A 19,687-nucleotide genomic window follows, 5' to 3' on the forward strand; every position below is an offset into this window, starting at 1 on the left:
TTCATATTGAAGTCTGCAGGGGTCCTGGCTTAAGTTCTGTTTAGAAATGCAAAGCTATTGCATTAATTTATACCTTAGGGAGAAAGAGAAGGAAGGTAAAACAGCCTAGGAAAACAGTGTTTGCAGAGTTCTTTGTGGGTGATGCGGTTTAAATTGCATGTGTTCTAAAATACACTAAAATGCTGGAGGTTGGAGCATATTCCAAATCCCACTGCACAGGCTAGTAAGGCATTCTTGCTCTTGTTCTTGGGGTGAGAGGACTCTTTTTAAAGGGTTTCTAATAAAGTATTTTTATGTGATTAAAGTGCTTGTAACCTTGAGACTCTTGAGTTGCAAATCTTATCCTCTCCACATGTGATTAGTCTTCTCTAAGCAGCTGAGCTTTTTCCTCCTTTTCCTTTAGCGAAGGCTTGTCAAATCTCTTGAAGATCTTTGCTCCCAGTATGATCTGACAGTCCGAAGCTCTACTGGCGATATTATCCAGTTCATTTATGGAGGAGATGGCTTAGATCCTGCAGCTATGGAGGGAAAAGATGAACCTTTGGAGTTTAAAAGGGTTCTGGACAACATCAAAGTAAGATTTAGCATTATATCTGGGGTTAGAGTGTTTTTAAGGATGTTTCTTTAGGATGGAAGTACTGTTTGGACTATCACTTGCAGTTAATAAATACTTCAGTATTTATAATCCCAAGCACTGGATTAGTATCTCTTTTCTTTGTGTTACTCTGTATAATTTTCCGATATTAAAAGGGAAGGCCAGGCACAATGGCTTATGCCTGTGATCACAGCACTTTGGGAGGCCAAGGCAGGAGGATCACTTGAGGCCAGGAGTTTAAGACTAGCCTGGGCAGCAAAGTGAGATCCCATCTCTATAAAAAAAAGAAAAAAGTTTTTTGTTTTGTTTTAATTTCCAATATTTAAAGGAAAAAGGCCAGGCGCAGTGGCTTACACCTAGAATCCTAGCAATTTGGGAGGCCAAGGCAGGAGAATCACTTGAGGCGAGAAGTTTGAGATCAGCCTGGGCAACAGAGGAAAAACTCTATCTCTAAAAAAATATTTTTTAAAGAATTAGCCAGACATCAGGCAGATCACAGGATCAAGAGATCGAGACCATCCTGGCCAACATGGTGACACCCCGTCTCTACTAAAGATACAAAAATTAGCTGGGTGTGGTGGTGCATGCCTGTAATCCCAGCTACTCGGGAGGCTGAGGCAGGAGAATCGCTTGAACCCCAGGGAGTTGGAGGTTGTAATGAACCGAGATCGCACCACTGCACTCCAGCCTGGCAACAGAGCGAGATTGCATCTCAAAAAAAAAAAAAAGAATTAGCCAGGGGTGATGGCATGCTCCTGAAGTTCCAGCTACTCAGGAGGCTGGGGCAGGTGAATCCTTAAGCCCAGAAATTTAAGGCCACAGTGAGCTGATCTCACCACTACATTCCAGCCTGGGTGACAGAGCAAGACCCTGTCTTAAAAAAAAAAAAAAAAAGATGAAAAAAAAGTTGTTTTCAGTTGAAAGTCTAGTGTTGGTAGTAATCAAATGCCAACAGAAGAGGGCTTTGTTTGGTTTTGCTCTGTGTCAAGTAGAGCATACCAGAGACCAGTTTTATAAGTCATGGGCATTGAAAAGCAGGCACACTTCACATACTTTGAGAATATAACTTGGAACAACCTTTTTGGAGAGTAGTTGGAGAATATCATTCTGAGTTTTAAATACGTGTCCCTTTTGACCCAATAGTTTCCCTTACAGAAACTCCTTTTGTCCTCTAGAAATGGTCTAACTATGCCAAGAATGTTTTTTCTAGGCTGCTTACAGTAAAGGCAAACCCATCAGTAGAGGATAGTTCAAATACATGATGGTCTGTCTATACAAAAGAATAATAATGCAGCCATTAAAACATTGAGTCAACTTGGACAAAGCAGAGGAGAGGAAAAAAGAGGAAATTCTGCCGGGGCTCACGCTTATAATCCTAGTTCTTTGAGAGGCCGAGGCGGGCATATCACTTGAGGTCAGGAGTTCGAAAGCAGCCTGGCCAACATGGTGAAACCCCGTCTCTACTAAAAATACAAAAAAATTAATCGTACGTGGTGGCGCTTGCCTATAGTCCCAGCTACTCGGGAGGCTGAGGCAAGAGAATCACTTGAACCTGGGAGGCAGAGGTTGCAGTGAGCCAAGGTGGCACCATTGCTCTCCAGCCTTGGCAATCCAGCAAGACTCCATCTCAAAAAAAAAAAAAGAAATTTATGAGCTTCAGAAGTGGGAGAATATTTTCACTCTTGAAATGTTTGAGTTTTTTAAATAACAGTTTATATTTTTAATGTAAATCTGGTGGGGGGCAGCGGGGTGGCGAAGGCTGGGGAGTGATGGGACAATACCTGCTGAATAGCCCAGAAATTTTTGTGTAGGATGGAGTATCCATTTATCCAGTTTTCACCTTCACATGAAAGGTAGAGTCCACAATTTGTTTTGAAAGAAAAATCACAGGTTGCTAAAAGCTCACCTTGGGTAAGGTCATTTTATCCTTTGTAAGTTCTCTCATCTACTACCGTCCGCTCTCTGTGGCACCCACACATAATGTAATTTTCTTTTAATACTCGAGGCAGTCTTCCCGTGTCCGAGTGAGCCTGCTCTCAGCAAAAACGAGCTGATCCTGACCACAGAGTCCATCATGAAGAAGAGTGAGTTCCTCTGCTGCCAGGACAGCTTCCTGCAGGTAAGCTCTGCCAGGTGCTGGCTACTGCACCCAGCCTGGCTGTCATAAAGAACTCTGTTTGCCAAGGGCTGGCAAGTGGATTTTATAAGCTGGGTTTTTGTTTTTTAAGGTAGGGTTGTTCCTTTGTTAGAAAGTTCAAGAATGGGCCAGGCGTGGTGACTCATGCCTGTAATCCCAGCACTTTGGGAGGCCGAGGCAGGTGGATCACTTGAGGTCAGGAGTTCGAAACCAGATTGGCCAACACGATGAGACCCTGTCTCTACTAAAAATACAAAAATTAGCCAGGCGTGGTGGCGGGCACCTGTAATCCCAGCTCGGGAGGCTGAGGCAGGAGAATCGCTTGAACCCGAGAGGCGGAGGTTGCAGTACGCCAGGATGGCACCACTGCACTTCAGCGTGGGCAACAGAGCAAGATTCCATCTCAAAAAAAAAAAAAAAATGACAGGCAGTCATTCAAAAATGGCCAAGGCAAAATCTCACCAGCCAACATGCAGAATTTATCTCATGACTTTCTTAGTTTATGTCTTTCACTCAAGCCATTTCCCTATTAGAAGAAAAATGTTTTTTTCCCCTTTTAGAAGAAAAATGCTGATTTTGTTTGAGCGCTGTCCCTAACACCAGCCTACTACCTACTCTATCCTGTGAGCCAACTCTTCCCTCAATCATTCTGAATCCCAATAATTATTAGTACTAGTAGTCTTGTTTTGATACCATTTATTTTAAACTGCTCTTTCTTTTGCTGTATTGTGGATCAAAAATCCATTGAATCAGCCTTTTCTATTCTTCCAGGGAGCTGTTACCTTGATACCCTCTTAAGGTTTTTTGGCTCATTTGTTTTTTGTTTTTTTTTATGGTTCTGACCTGCTCAGGCAGCTCCTTCATGTTAGGATCATGGTTAGGATCAAAAGCAAAGGGATACAGAAATCAGTAAATGGTTTCCTTTGTGTACTAAATAGTAATTCAAATGTAGCACAAGATCAGCAGGCCAAAGAAGAATGTATCTCTTTCAGTAGATCAAAAATAAAAACAGCGAGTGAAGCTTAAATAAGAATATTTGTGTTAAGGAAGCTCCTTGCTTCTTGTGTTCATGTGTCAAGGTGTGAAAGGTGAAAAAGAGACTCTTCCAGATTTTAAAATCAGGAGTGTGGCAAGGCTGGGTGCCTTTGTCTGTTTTGCTCCTCCAAAGGCTTTCTTATTCTTTTTTTTTAACTAACAAATTAGAGTTGTAATTTGGTTTTTCTTCACTCTCATGTTTACGTATTTATCTGTTTGTCCTCGAAGACCTTAACTGAAACAGGTTATGAAAGCTATAACGAGGTAACGTACTTAGCATGCTGTGAACGCCAACAGAAAGGGCCCACTCCAGCAGCACCCCAGCATTTGCCAGCACCAGAGAGAGCAGGTTTCTGTCCCGGTTCTGGCAAACATTGCTTTGCTTTGGACTGGTTCCTTTCTTGCCCTTGAAAAGGTTTAACACAGGTGACCTCCTACCCGGCAGCATTTGTTTATTCAGTGAGCACTGGTTTAGCACTCACCATATGTCACACAGTCCACAGATCCTGGGGATGCAAGGATGACTAAACATGTCCTTGCCACTGGCAGCTCACAATCTGATGAGCTCAGATTTGCTGAGAGGGTCCAAAATCCACTAGCCAGAACAGATGTGTCTGAGCCCGTGAAATGTTCTCCAGCCCTAGCCCATATCAGAGCTGAGGTGACAGAGGCACTCCTGAGTGGCATTGAACCCAGGTCCCTGCCAGAGGAGAATGCCCGTGCAAATAGGCCTGCTGTGGAGCATGAGACGCTAACTTCTGGTTAATCGTGTGATGAATTGCCTGCCAATAGCCATGTTGTGAGTTCATTCCCTCTAGTATGCATGGGTTGACTCAGTGTGAATTTTTAGCAGATTGTTTCAGTTTTCATTTCCAGAAAGTGAGCTGTTTTTCTTTTTTTATTTTTAAACCTGATTTCCAGAACCTTTGTGTAGGGAAAGTCATTCAGCAAACCCACAGGAAGTGTGTCCATTGGGGTGAAAGCTGAGCTATGTCATTCCCAGTGCCTAAGCCGGCAGATTGTTTTAGGTGTGTTATTTTTACTCCCTATGTGTGCACAGTGCCTTGCAGATGAAAACCTTCTGGGTCTAAGGCTTGGCCTTAGGTTCTGCTCATGTTTTTCCCGTGCCAACAGGTAAGGCAGCTTTTAACAACTGGTGATCAAATGGCAACATCTGGGCCAAGAGGGCTTTCGGGACCTTTCTCAAAAGGACCCAGCCACTGCCAGGCAAAGCCCCCTCTTATACTGAATATATAGAGGAAAAATTCAGTGGCAGCAAGTGCAAATGCCTTTGAATATTCTGTTAGAGCCATGCCAGGAGAGGTTGTCCCACTGCCCTCTCCAGCTTTATTTTTCATCTCTGGTTTGCAAAAGGTAACTGTATCTGAAAACATGGTGTCAGACTCATCATTAATAACAAGGAATCAGGAGAGTTTCTCTTTAAAAAGAGTTTCTTGAGAACTCTAAAGTTCTTGCGAATTAATAAAAGTTTGGTTTTTTTTTTTCCTGAGACAGAGTCTCATTCTGTCGCCCAGGCTAGAGTGCAGTGGCACAATCTCAGCTCACTGCAACCTCCGCCTCCTGGGTTCAAGTGATTCTCCTGCCTCAGCCTCCCAAATAGCTGGGACTACAGGCACGTGCCACCATGCCCAGCTAATTTTTGTATTTTTAGTAGAGATGGGGTTTCACCTTGTTGGCCAGGCTGGTCTCCAACTCCTGACCTCAGGTGATCCACCCGCTTCAGCCTGCCAAAGTGCTGGGATTACAGGCATGAGCTACCGCACCTAGCTGGTAAAACTTCTTAAATAAAAAACCCTTTCTATGTAAAACAATGATTGGGCTGCAGGGTCACCCTTCGTGGGCCTCTGCACTTTCTCAGTGGGAAGAAAGAGAGTGGGCCAACACAGACAGTCATGAGAAAGCAGTATTCATGGGAACTGACGGCCAGGATGTGATGGGCCCCCGAGGTAGCCCCTTGGCCGCCTGGGCTCCTGGGAGACAGACAGAATTTCCCAGTAGGCAAAGATTACATTGAAGAAACCCCTGTTCAGAGAAAAGACTTTGAAGAAAGCATCTGACTTCACGGAGAGGTTGGTTGCCTTGGCCAAGCGCCGACCTCATTCAGGCCTTCAGTGCCTTCTGCTCTAGGGTGGTGGGGCTAAAGCCATGCCACCTCACAGGGAGGTCTTGCCAAGCTGGGCAGCAGCTGGCTGGGAAAGGCATAAGACCATGTGGACACAGATGCTAAGGCTATTTTAACAAGAACGTAAAGTTCTAGCGGTTTGCTTGTAGAAAGGATAGTAACTAGAAATGGCTAGTTAGGAGGCTAATGAGATTTCTTTTTGCAAGGTTAGGATAGAATGGGGCTAGGAAGTCTTAAGCTGTCTGTGGGTACCTTATAGGATTTTATTTTTGCAAAAATGGGCTCCTGGTTCAGGCTTCGGCATTTTCAGCCTTTTAACAGGCTGAGTGCACTTTGGGCAGGGCATGCTGGCCTTCTCTCTGGGGGACCCTCAGCCTACCCTAGAATCAAGAAACAGAACCTCACGAGGCTTCTCGGCCACCACAGTATGCAGTCTGCCCTCAAGCTGCTTGTCCGCCATGTGTGGGCATCTGTACTCATCCAGACACACAGAGCAGCTGGATGCCTGCATTTGGCCAGAGTGCCATTCAAGCTTACCGCCACTGTGATTTCCTTGCTGCTACAAAGGAGGGGTAGTCTATCTCCTCTTCCCCATATTCTCAGAGACTATCCCGTCCCTAGGCCACACCAGAGCAGCCGATGCCAGCTCCCAGGATGGCAGGATAATGGCCTCTGGAGGATGGTTGCTACTGCATGGCAGGTGCCATCAGCTCACCCTGAGAATTTCTTTAAGAGCCAGTCTGTAGCCCGTGATGATTGACCCACTGTGAGCAGGATGTTAACCGCTCCTCTGTAAGTGCTCCTTCCCTGTGAGCACTCTCCAGGAGAAGGTGCTGGCTGATCCTGGCTTTAGGAGTGGTGATGGGCTGGGTCTATTTCACAGACACACTGTAAATCCTAAAACAGATAGTTTTACCCATTTGAGTGGTTGCCAGAAAACCTGAGTCAGGGCTGTAGTCTCTAGCCCAGCTCTGATCTTCTACCTGTGTATTTTTCACCTTCTACTTACTGTACTTGGTCATCCTCCTGGGGCTGAGAGTGCTGTTCTTAAATACAGTGGGAATCGCAGCATATACTGATGCTTCACATCTGGCTTTGACAGTGGTTTCCAGGAATCCTTACAGACTTCTAATTGTGTGTGGGAAGACAGTGTAGGCCTAGGCCTGTGGGGAGAGGTGGTTACCAGAGGGGAAAAGATAAGCTGGGTTTGGGGAGTGTTTTCTTTGAAATGAAGGTAAGCTCAAAATGTGTTTGAAATGCATTTACTGTCAACAAAGCTATGCTTTAGTTGGTAGTATTTAAACTGATCATAACACCTTCAGAAGAAACCCTCAAAAATTAATCTATAGAAGAAGAGTATAAATGCTTCAGTTGTACCTGTCCTAAGCTGTGTTCTTATAGCCCTCGTGGCACGTGGGAGAGCAAGAACGAAGGCTCCCACGCACTTTGTGGTCTCTGTAGGTAGTGCCATGAAAGCAGTTGGAGGAGAAGGCCTTAGAGACACATTAACCAATGGAGTGTGTGTCTGGGGTATGGACAGTGTGGTGTGTTCTTTGGAAAACCACTTCGTAGTAGAAGCAGTATCCAGATTGGGTCGTTTATACTATATATGGAGCTAACACTAAAATATGATGGACTTGTCATATACAACTGAGGTTTATGAAATGAATTATGTCATCTGCATGACTGTGAAACTTACAAATGATGTTTGCTGTGTAATCTTTCAGGAAATAAAAAAATTCATTAAGGGAGTCTCTGAGAAGATCAAGAAAACCAGAGATAAATATGGCATCAATGATAACGGCACAACAGAGGTAATATCCCTCCAAGACGCGTTAGAACCCCGAGCTGTTTGCAGGTGCTGCCGGCCCTAACTCTGTGCTTGGCTTGTATTCTCCCAGCCCCGTGTGCTGTACCAGCTGGACCGCATCACCCCCACCCAAGTAGAAAAGTTTCTGGAGACCTGTAGGGACAAGTACATGAGGTAGGGATGCTTTTGTCTTGGACTGACAGTCATCCACGTAGGTCTCACGTATCCCTTCTGTTTCCCCATGTGTACAAAACCCTGCACCAGCTCACTTGTTAACTGCCAGTATTTGATCAGATTCTGTCACATTTTCTCTAGGGGGGTCTGATGAATTGCCAGGCTGAATGCTCCAAGATACAGAAATAATTGCAAGGAAATTTCTTAGTGTCTTCTCTCCATGGGGAAACTGCTAACGAATATGGCAGATGCCACTGCTCTGTTTGCCGTCAGTACCATTGGTTAGCAGACCACTTAGATTTTCTGTATCCATTACATGCTGACCACAAGCAGCCATGCAGAATTGAGTTGCACTGCTGCCCCCTCTCTGACCATTACTTTCCCCTGTGTGCACCTATTTCTGGTCTACGCCAGGCTTTTTCTCTGTCACAAACATACCCTTCCCGACCCTAATAGGATCTATATTCTCTGTTGAAAGGTGATAACCAGAAGCCTCTCCCCAGCAGTTTTGCTGGACTTTTCTTTGGCATGCTGCATTCTCATCCATACCTTTGCCTTCTAGGGCACAGATGGAGCCAGGTTCTGCAGTGGGCGCTCTGTGTGCCCAGAGCATTGGTGAGCCAGGCACCCAGATGACCCTGAAGACTTTCCACTTTGCAGGCGTGGCCTCCATGAACATCACCCTGGGCGTGCCCCGGATTAAAGAGATCATCAACGCTTCCAAGGCCATCAGGTGCCTGCTTTCATTTCCCTCTTGTTCCACACATGCCTGTCCTGTTTCCTGAGAAACAATGATCCTCGTGTCACATGCATATGTGTGATATCCTCATAGGACTGTGTCTCAAATTCTGGGTGGCATGCTTGTTGTGTTAATCCTATTTTGGTTTTTAAAAAAGCAACTCAAGAAAAAGTCTAAACTGGATACAGTCAAAATAGAAGCAATGGTTTTGTTATGGCCACAAGTAACATGAAGAGAGAAAATGTTAAAAATGACGGGAAAAATTGGAGCAATGTGTCAGTGGAGATTTCATCCTTTTGATGTCATTATTCCAGCCTAACTAGGCCTGACTGAAGTGTCTGCCACTTGCCCTGTGGTCATATTCTGTGAGCCCCTGGTGATTTCATGATGGGATTTCTAGTTGATCTAAGGCTAGAAGAAATAGAAATGTATTACAATGCCTTTGATGACAAAAATAATGATTTTTACCTATGACCTATATTTAACAAAATGATAATATGTAGCATTAAATGAAAGATACTCGGCTGGGCGCAATGGCTCACGCCTGTAATCCCAGCACTTTGGGAGGCTGAGGCGGGCAGATCACGAGGTCAGGAGATCAAGACCATCCTGGCTAACATGGTGAAACCCCGTCTCCACTAAAAGTACAAAAAATTAGCTGGGCGTGGTGGCGAGCGCCTGTAGTCCCAGCTACTCCGGAGGCTGAGGCAGGAGAATGGCATGAACCTGGGAGGCAGAGCTTGCTCAGTAAACTGGGGTTGCTAGTAACATTATGATTCTAAATAGCGCTTGGGTTTAACAAAGCAGTGGTCTTCAAATAGGCTCCTCCCTTGTGCTAGTGCCATTTTTCCTTTGCTTCTCAACAGCACTCCAATTATCACAGCACAGCTAGACAAGGATGATGACGCGGATTATGCTCGCCTCGTGAAAGGGAGAATTGAGAAAACCCTCTTGGGAGAGGTAAGAAGAAATCCCTATTGATAACAAGAAAACTAGCTCAGCAATGTTGCAAGGAAGTGTAAAAATCAGCTGCCATCTATTGACTAGTCTGTGGCATCCACACTACTCAAGCTCTTCAAAAAAAGCAAGCAGTCGCGTGCTCTTAGGAAAGGGGAAAGCGGCTGATTAACAGTCTGATCTTTTGACACTCCAGATTTCCGAGTATATTGAAGAAGTGTTTCTTCCTGATGACTGCTTTATTCTCGTCAAGCTCTCCCTGGAACGGATTAGGCTTCTGAGACTGGAAGTGAGTCACATAATTAAATGTAGAGAGGAAGTCATCCTGTTAGTCCCAAGATAGGTACTGATAAACTAGGGCAAGAGCTAAGCAAGACAGAGGAAGCATTGCAGAACCTTCTGTTCGGTTTCTGGTTTTTGTGATTCTGTTGTCCCCTCACATTTTCTTTCTAAACCTGACCTTGATACAAATATACCCATCTAAAGACACACAGAAAATTAGTTGAAATTTTGTGCAGACTGCAATACCAGTTCACTGTGACACGGTATTATGATAAGTGGTCTTGTTGTCCCTCTTCCCAGTGTCTGGAAGGACCCTAGGGCTCGCTGTGTCTTACTCATCTGTGGGTCCCCAGCGCCCAGCATGGCAGCTAGCCTAGGAAGTTCAGTAAATGTTTTTAGATGGGGAGATTAACCTGGCTTCTTAAACTGGCATGCATGGGTAATAGGAAACAGTTGAAAGCTGATCAGCCTTTCTCACAAACAGACCAACTTGGGGTGCAAACTGAGTAACTTCCCGACACCCTCTTCTTTCTCTCGGGTAGTCAAAGCTGTACTAGCCCTTAAAACACATTCTGTCAACTCGTTCTCTCACGCATCAAGTTCATATGTTACCCATATAACAGTTGACTCTGAAATGCAGCAACCCGCTTTCCAGTTTAGGGATTTCTCTAGCCTGTCTCTTGCTGCCTGCCTTGTGGCTCCTTTGCAGAAGAGATGAGTTGTATCCAGGAACATAGCACATGAACCATTGTGAAAGTGTCAGGTAAAGGGGAGGCCCCATGGAAGCTTTTAATTAGCCTGGCCTCCAACCTCCAGCCTCCCTAGAGCTTCCCACAGAGGCTGCGTGTGTTGCCATGAACTGAGCATGAATTTTCAAGGGCAAATATTTTGTTGTGGGTGAAAAAAACTACTCTTTATGAATAAAGCACAGATATATATACACATATAGTACATAAAACAGATATGTAGCATATCTATGGTATTAATTTCATGGTGCGGGTGGGGGGTGCTTAGAACGAACCTGACTAAAAGGATTTCTTAGAGGGGCAATAATGAAATAAACGAAGAAAAACACTGGAATCAGTAACACCTACACCTGGCCATGTTGCAGGTGAACGCTGAGACAGTGAGATATTCCATCTGCACATCCAAGCTCCGTGTGAAGCCCGGTGACGTGGCTGTTCACGGTGAGGCTGTGGTGTGTGTCACCCCCAGAGAGAACAGCAAGAGCTCCATGTACTACGTGCTGCAGTTCCTGAAAGAGGATCTCCCCAAGGTGAAACAGAAGTCGCTTCTCATGGAGACCCAGCATCTCCCTGTGGTGTGACACCCAGGGCTGGGACCTAAGGACTTTGTCACTTAGTCCCATTTCTTCATTTCTTCTTGGCCTTATCCCCAAGGAGTTAGTCTGTTAGATTCCTCTCTGTTCTATCAAAAAACTGATGTTAGGATGAGGTGCAGTCCCCTGAACAACTTCTGTTCTCCCTTATCCCTAAAACTACCTCTAGTGTGTCACAGATGACCACTGCTGAAAGCTGGGGTGATCAAGGTGATCAGCCCAGGGCATGGCTCACCCTGTCCTCACAGCTTTCTCTGTCTCTGAATCTAGGTGGTGGTGCAGGGCATTCCAGAGGTGTCCAGAGCTGTCATCCACATTGACGAGCAGAGTGGAAAGGAGAAGTACAAGCTTCTGGTGGAAGGTGATAACCTGCGGGCAGTCATGGCCACGCACGGTGTGAAGGGCACCCGAACCACCTCCAATAACACCTATGAGGTACCACTCAGCCCACGGGGTCGCCTTAGGGTTAGGCTGTCTTCCTTGTGCCATCTGCAGTCCACTGGTTCCCAGCATACTTCTTTTTTATTTATTTATTTATATATATATATATTTTTTTTTTTTTTTTGAGATGGAAGCTTGCTCTGTTGCCCAGGCTGGAGTGCAGTGGCGTGATCTCTGCTTACTGCAAGCTCTGCCTCCCGGGTTCACGCCATTCTCCTGCCTCAGCCTCCCGAGTAGCTGGGACTACAGGCAACCACCACCACGCCCGGCTAATTATTTTTTTTTTTGTATTTTTAGTAGACATGGGGTTTCACCATGTTAGCCAGGATGGTCTCGATCTCCTGACCTCGTGATCCGCCTGCCTCGGCCTCCCAAAGTGCTGGGATTACAGGCATGGGCCACTGTGCCCGGCCTCCCAGCATACTTCTCTGACCATCCCGTTTGCCCTGGGTCTGCAACTAAAAATTGCCCAGCAATCCATTTCTGGAAAACAGCACAGGGTTTGCTTTGAAACTGCAGGGCAGGGGAGAAAGTGGAGAGAATTTGCAGTGGCCTCCCGGAAGGGGCTGCTTCTGCTCATTCCTGGCTCTCTGTAGGTGGAGAAAACTCTGGGCATCGAGGCCGCCCGGACAACGATCATCAATGAAATCCAGTACACCATGGTGAACCACGGCATGAGCATCGACAGGAGGCACGTGATGCTGCTCTCCGACCTCATGACCTACAAGGTATGTGGGCAGGAGGCCCCCGGGCTGCCTGGGCATCCCGAAACTCACTTTCAGGAGAATAAGCCTATGGAGTTTCTAAGACATGTAGAATACGCTGCTATGAGGACCATCATAGAGAGAAAATACGATGTGAACATTGCTCAAAAACCAAAGTATGCTGGTCAGGCTGAGTGTCCTGGTGAAATCCCAGTATGAGAGTTACAGCCTCATGGCAAACTCACACCCAGTTGGTGGAGTGAAGAGAGCTGGAGCTTGGTTCCGTCCTCATCCTGAATGTCATCCATCCTAAAGCAAAATTAGCCACTGCCAAAGCCCAGAGAGTCCCATGGCAAGTTGAGGTGTTTCTTTCTCATTAAACCCATCCATCACTCTTCTGTAGCCATTCCCAGGAAAAAATAAGTTAACATGATCTGAAGTTGGAGGCAGGAGGCTGAGGTGGGTTGGTTGTTTTGATTTTTTTTTCTCTTCCAAAAAAAACGTATGTCCCTCTAGCTGTGCCTTAGGGCAGCGGGTTTTCATAAAGCTTCCCCAAGCAAGTCGATAGTGTATTACAGAATATTTAGAAACCAGGTGAGGGAAATGGCCCATTTCCTACCACCCTGAGGCTGTCGGTTCGAAGTCTTCTGTGAAGTCCTATTCTTTATGCATCTTTTACTTTAGTCGCAGGAAACCGTGCATGCAGTTTTTGTTCTGACTTTTTGTTTAACATCACAAATATTTTCCATCTTGTTTCATGGTTTTAATAAATATACTTTTAAAATTATGGCACAATATTCCTTTGAGTAGAATTACCTAAATTTAATTAATTCTCTTCATACTTGAGGTTTTTACATTCTTTTTATTTTTAGTTCTTTAAGCCATAAGAAATCTCTTCAGAAATACTCCCCTTTTTTAAAGTTAGTCTCTGAATTCTAGTTCTCAATTCTTCTTTGTTCCGATGGCATCTGGATGCGAGTGTGAAGTTCCATGTTGCCGACGATTGACCACCTCAGTGGGACACAGAGAGCGGACCATAGCTCCCCAGGGCCTTTCACACCTGATGTTGGGTCTTGGAGGATTTTTGTTGATTGTATTGAAGGTGCACCGTGCTTTGGTTTCGAGCTTTTGCCATTGGTGTGAGTACCACCGTGACTCTTTCTCCCTTAACGCAGGGTGAAGTCCTGGGCATCACTAGGTTTGGCCTGGCCAAGATGAAGGAGAGTGTGCTGATGCTGGCCTCCTTTGAGAAGACGGCTGATCATCTCTTTGACGCTGCCTACTTCGGGCAGAAGGACTCCGTGTGTGGTAGGTTTGATGTTTCTATGAACAGCATCAAAGGCCTTTACTATTTACGAATTAGACCATGGCTAGGCTTCTAAGGGAATGAAAGAAACTGAGTGGCAGAGTGTTTATTTTTTTAAGAATAATGTCATAGACACGAATTGGAACTGCTGGATCTTTTATCTCCAAAGCCTGACCGTAGCATCCTGCATCCCCATTTACATCTGTTGGATGACTTCCCTCTGTTAGCACAGATGGTTTTTGGTCCATGAAGCAAAGAGCATCCCTGGGCGTGTAAGAATTTTTCTAGCCCTTGACTTTGTAGTCAGCCACACTGATTCTGACCCCTGTGTGTGACACCAGGGCTGACAGGAGGGGATACTGGCTGGGCACTGGGCAGAGCAGAATGTCCTACTGTCCTTGGGAGATGGCCATCGATGCCTGCTGAACCCCTGTGCCAGACACCATATGTGCCAAGTATCTCAACCCACCCATGGGGTGTGGATATTAAGCCCTTTGACAAGTCAGAAGACCAAGGTGACCTCACTTGCTGTCGAGTCTACCAGTAGAGCCTTGCTCTGCACCATGCTTCATCCCCGCCACTCAACAAAACATGGCTTTATGGAGCTGTGCTGGCCTAGGGGAGAGGGAGCACGAGGGGAATTCTCCCCAATGTCTGGCTTCCCTGCCTCTTCCGTGAGACCAGCAGTGACTGCTGAGCTTTGCTCGAGCCTTTCTGATTCCACAGGAAGACCCTGCAGGCCTGGGGTGAGAGCTGGTAAGGGGCTGGGATTCGAAAGGGCCAGCAACCTGCCCCGGGGCACACGCCAGTCAGGCACACGCCAGTCAGGCCCACACAGGGATTCCAAGTCTGGCTGCTGTTTCCAGGCCAGAGCTCTGCTTCCCAGTAGCCCTTTGCTCTCTCACCTCCTGCTCTTGTACAGATTGGCATCATTAGAGTATATACCTATTTTTTGCCTCTAAGATTAACTCTTTCTCTTTTCAGAAGGGACAGGGATTGGAGATGGAGGGAAATAAATATTACATAATTCTTTAAGATAAAGAAGGGTGAGAGCCGGGCATGGTGTTGCTATCGTCCCAGCTACTCGGGAGGCTGAGGCAGGACGATCAGTTGAGCCCAGGAGTTTGAGGCCAGGCTGGGCAACATAGTGAGAACTCGTGTCTATTTAAATATTTTTAAAATTAAAAAACAAGCGTGGGCCGGGCACGGTGGCTCACGCCTGTAATCCCAGCACTTTGGGAGGCCAACGTGAGTGGATCACGAGGTCAGGAGTTCAAGACCAACCTGGCCAAGATGGTGAGACCCCGTCTCTACTAAAAAAAATACAAAAATTAGCTGGGCACGGTGGCAGGCGCCTGTAATCCCAGCTACTCGGGAGGCTGAGGCAGGAGAATCTCTTGAACCTGGGAGGCAGAGGTTGCAGTGAGGTGAGATCGCACCACTGCACTCTAGCCTGAGCAACAGAGCAGGACTCTGTCTCAAAAAAAAAAAAAACGAGCATGAAGGGAAAAGAAAAGGAGCAGCAGTTAGAGTGGGGCGAGAGGGAGGTACACGGAAGACTGGAAGAAAGCCCAAGGCCAAGAGAAGAGCAAGTCTGCCTGACAACAGGACTGAGACCCAGCATTCAAGCCTGACACCTGGAAACTGGGCTTTTGCTGCAGCTCTGCGGCCCCACACACCACCACCTTTCTCCACCACCAATCTCCTAGACTGCCTGGCACTGCCACCCCACCCCCAATTTGAAGTTTTCCCCTCCTCCTGGTCCTTCAGCACATTGTAATCCAGTGTTCGCCCTCATTGCGTGTTGGTCTTTAATTTAGTTTTTTGCCTCTCCGGTTCCTTGTTAGCACAAAGTCTACAACACAGTAGCCATTTGCTTGCTCATCGTAGACTCAAGCCTTATGCCAGGTTGACATGGGGCTTGGAGAAAGAATCTGCACCACCCCCTTGATCCTGTAACTCTATAGGTGCCCTGCCTTCTGGGTGTTTCTCATCAGGGCTGTAGATCATCAAGGCTCAGATGCTCTTAAGCCTGGCCTGGCCCCTTCACCTGAGCACAGCTAACAGCTGCCTACTGCAGTTTCCAAGGGGATTGTATTCTGCTCACTACTGTCCCAGTTGTTTGCTTTTCTTGGAGGCTCTAAGTTAAGGAAGCACTGGGTGGCAAACTTAGAGTTTCCTGAGCATCCTTCAGTATTCTTGCTAAGTTGTGTTCTCAAAGGCAGGGCCCTCCCAGGGTGCCTTTGGCTCAGGTGGGAGAGGAGAACTGGAGGAGCTGACTCTGTCTCCAACAAGCTCCTGGGCTGTGAGCAAGCCCTGCCCTTCCCTGAAAGTGCAGAATCCCCCCATCTGCACTCCACAGCCACCCTTTTTAAATGGGAAGGAAAGGGATTTGCCAAAGTTCAATCAGTTGATGTGGAGTGGCGCTGGGACTCACATCCTAATTTTCTGATACTTAAGCCAATAGTCTTTCTTCCTGAAAACGTATCTTGTGTTTAGAGGCTCTCTGATGTTCATTCTGGTTGGTTTCAGGGGTGTCTGAGTGCATCATCATGGGAATCCCAATGAACATTGGAACCGGGCTCTTCAAGCTGCTTCACAAGGCTGACAGGGACCCAAACCCTCCCAAGAGACCCCTGATCTTCGACACAAATGAATTCCACATCCCCCTTGTCACATAGTCCAAGGAAAGAGGGGACCATGCCTGACCTTGACTCCTTGTCCTGTCTCCAGCTGATGTGAAGAGTTTTGTGCTCCCTGGGACGGGGGTTCTGAGGTCCCCACCTATGCCAGCAATCAGAGAAGCCCCCTTGGCATCCCCAGGAGCAGCTTCTCCTCTGATAGGGCACAGCTCACACCAGTGACCCTGACTGTGCCACGCTGCTCGGGAGAGCTGAGGGTTTTATTGTTTGCTTGCTTGAAACCTAATCTATAGACGGCCCCACAGCTCCTGCACACCCTGCCTCCCTGGACTTAAGGCCCAGCCAGGTGTCATGGTCCATCCCAGCTCACTGCATACATCCGTCGGCTCCCCATGGTGTCTTCACACCTGACGGTGAGCCAGGCCTGAGCCCCGCACAGGCCAGGGCACGTTCTTGGATTTTCCATTCCTTGGTCGTGCTGGAATCTCTCAATGTGACATACTCATGTAAATATTGTTACTATTATTTATTTGTTCCATTTGAGGGATTTGGAATTTTTGTTATTTTAGTTTTATTTTTGAAACCAAGCATCTATAGAAACCAAGAAAGTCAGCATGTAAGCGTCACTGGAAAAACTGGTTTAAGCAAATAGAGCCGTCTGGGATTTATAACTGAGCTGCAACTGTCATGAGGCCCAGGCAGCTCTGTAACATCTTCTGTAGATGCCCCTGGTTACCCTGTTGTTTTCATCTACCTCAGACCCCTATCATGGGGCTCTACCCTGTGACAAGAGCCAAACCCATTCTCCATGGCCTATGGAAGCCTCACTGGAGTTTGGGGCCTGCTGCAATGGGGATGAGATGGTTTTTTGTAGAATTATGCTTATGTTCCTTGGATGATCTCTAGTTGATTTTTTAAGTTCTGAGTTGATGCTATTAAGGTACCCGGGGTAGCCATTGGTTCTTGGATCTGTGTTAGAATGAGTGCTTTCCCTTCCTACTGATGTAATTGTGGATTAGGAATTCTTGACCTGAGTGATTTTTGGCCAGTGGTTGGGTTTAAAATTCTATTAAAATTTGTAGTTTGGGCTGGGTGCTGTGGCTCACACCTATAATCCCAGCAGTTTGGGAGGCCGAGGAGGGCAGATCGCTTGAGCCCAGGAGTTCGAGAGCAGCCTGGGCAACATGACGAAACCCCTTCTCTACAAAGAATACAAAAACTACCCAGGCATGGTGGCGCATGCCTGTTGTCCCTGCTACTGGGGAGGCTGAGGTGGAAGGTTCACTTGAGCCTGGGAGGTGGAGGTTGTAGTGAGCCAAGATCGTGCCACTACACTCCAGCCTGGGCAACAAAGCAAGACCTTGTCTCAAAAAAAAAAAAAAATTAAACGTAAAAAAAAATTAATTAATTTTTATAAAAAATTGTAGTTTGACCTTTTGATTTCCCTGCATCTACAAGGTAGACCTATTAACTTCTCTTGGGGTATCAGTGATGTGAGAAAAAAAAAATGCCATTTTTCTTAATGTTTAACCCCCCTTTATCTTTGAATTGAGCTAGAGCCTGGTTTAGGACAGAGGATTAAGTTTGTTAATGAACACTAATTCAGGGCTTCTACTTGAGACCCCACCGAGATCATCAGTTCTCATGTAACCTGGGAAGAGCCATAAAGGGGTACCCTGAACCCCAACTGCCTTCCTGGAAGCATGCCTGGGAAATAAACTGTAGGCCTGATCCAAGTCAGGACCACTGGGATCCGTGCAAAGGCCAGGGGAGGGTGGAATTGAATCATGGGAGGGAACTCCGGCACCTGTTTTCTTCTGCAGGTGACACACACTTTAAATGGAAGAGAGGTTGTGGCTATAACTTGTGGCTGGGAATAATAAAGATGGCACTGCCAAGGAGCCTCACCTTGCTTTAGTGAGTACTCAGTTGGGCGCTGCAGAGTCTGGAGTCTGTGTGAGACGTGTGTGATTGTGATGGGTGCGGATCAGCATATAGCACTTGGGAACAAGGCAGACCTTGGAGCAGAATGGTTATGTGAAGGATCACATCACCCATGGGAAGTCATACGTCCTGGAGGTGCTGATCCTCCTCCTGGAACTGCCAGCCTTGCTAGGACTATCAACATCAACAGCATTGCCTGATAAACCCTACTGTTTGTGCTCCCCACTGTGTCCCATGACTGGTGTTAAAATTCTCCCTGCTTTGATCATCTGCCCTGCCCAGGCCTTGGGCTTTATGCCAGCACAGAGCTCAAAGGCCAGGTAGTAGCACATCCTCAAGCATGAGAGCTCAAAGGGTTACATTTGAGTCTCTGTACCTGCTTGGAAGAAATAAAAATACGTGTGAATTCCATCTCATCCATGAATAGTTACATATTCTTGACTAGCAGTCTGTCCAGTTCTTTGCCATTTTTATGTCTTTTTTACAAGGGAGATTAAAATAGCTCCTGACTCAGTTACAGCTCCCTGCTATGTTCAGCACTTTAGGGGTGGGAGAGACATTCTGGACTCTCTCAGTATATATATGTGTCAGTTAAACTATGGTGCCATGTTTCTATTTCAGGGTTTATCCATGTGTATTCGCATTGATTCATGTCTGATTGAACCTGGCATTGTATGTTTACTTTTCTTGATTTTTGCTGTCTGTTGGCAGACCTCTTTATTTTTCAACCAAAACCCAAGAGAGGAAATATTTGCGCTATCTAAAACTATAGCAGAATCATCCTTATGGGTTGTGAAAAAGGACATTGGCCTTGTATGAGCTCTAACTCCTAGAATGAGAACCAACCCCTGCCAGGAGCTCACCTCTTCGGGTGCTGGAGGTCAACAGTGAATGTCCCAGTTACCCCCATCCCTGTGACTTAGAAATGTAGGAAATAAAGTACCCTCTGAGATGCAGCTAATCCAGCCCCAGTAGGAGGTGCTGAAAGGACTCAAGTCCGGAGTCTGAAGGGCCATCTGGCCAGGATCAGGTGCATAGCTTAACTTTTATTCATTCAACAAAGATTTAAGGCTTGCTACTTCCAAGGCACTGTTCTAGGTATTAGGGGTGCAGCAGTAAACACAACAGGTGAATCAGATGTTAATACATCTGGCCAGGCGCGGTGGTTCACGCCTGTAATTCCAGCACTTTGGGAGGCCGAGGCGAGTGGATCACCTGAGGTCAGGAGTTGGAGACCAGCCTGGCCAACATGGTGAAACCCCGTCTCTACTAAAAATAGAAAAATTAGCTGGGTGTGGTGGTGCGTGCCTGTAATCCCAGCTACTGGGGAGGCTGAGGTAGGAGAATTGCTTGAACCAAGGAGGCAGAGGTTGCAGTGAGCCGAGATCACACCATTGCACTACAGCCTGGGAGACAGAGTGAGACTCCATCTCAAAAAA

The 19,687-nt window shown here is 46.4% G+C and overlaps 1 protein-coding gene across 1 annotated transcript in view; it reads left to right on the top strand.

The window, feature by feature from the left end:
* The window catches only part of POLR3A (RNA polymerase III subunit A), a 54,193-nt gene extending 35,991 nt beyond the window's left edge, over positions 1–18,202 (top strand). The window contains exons 20-31 of the mRNA XM_054435255.2: positions 404–574; positions 2,601–2,714; positions 7,638–7,724; positions 7,812–7,894; positions 8,457–8,627; positions 9,500–9,593; positions 9,787–9,879; positions 10,984–11,148; positions 11,482–11,646; positions 12,249–12,380; positions 13,532–13,664; positions 16,195–18,202. Coding sequence (XP_054291230.1) covers positions 404–574; positions 2,601–2,714; positions 7,638–7,724; positions 7,812–7,894; positions 8,457–8,627; positions 9,500–9,593; positions 9,787–9,879; positions 10,984–11,148; positions 11,482–11,646; positions 12,249–12,380; positions 13,532–13,664; positions 16,195–16,343 — 1,557 coding nt within the window. The 3' untranslated portion in view covers positions 16,344–18,202. The remainder of the gene's footprint in view (positions 1–403; positions 575–2,600; positions 2,715–7,637; positions 7,725–7,811; positions 7,895–8,456; positions 8,628–9,499; positions 9,594–9,786; positions 9,880–10,983; positions 11,149–11,481; positions 11,647–12,248; positions 12,381–13,531; positions 13,665–16,194) is intronic.
* Positions 18,203–19,687: the final 1,485 nt, after the last annotated feature.

Source organism: Pongo pygmaeus, chromosome 8 (genome assembly GCF_028885625.2).
Source record: "Pongo pygmaeus isolate AG05252 chromosome 8, NHGRI_mPonPyg2-v2.0_pri, whole genome shotgun sequence".
NCBI lineage: Eukaryota > Metazoa > Chordata > Mammalia > Primates > Hominidae > Pongo > Pongo pygmaeus.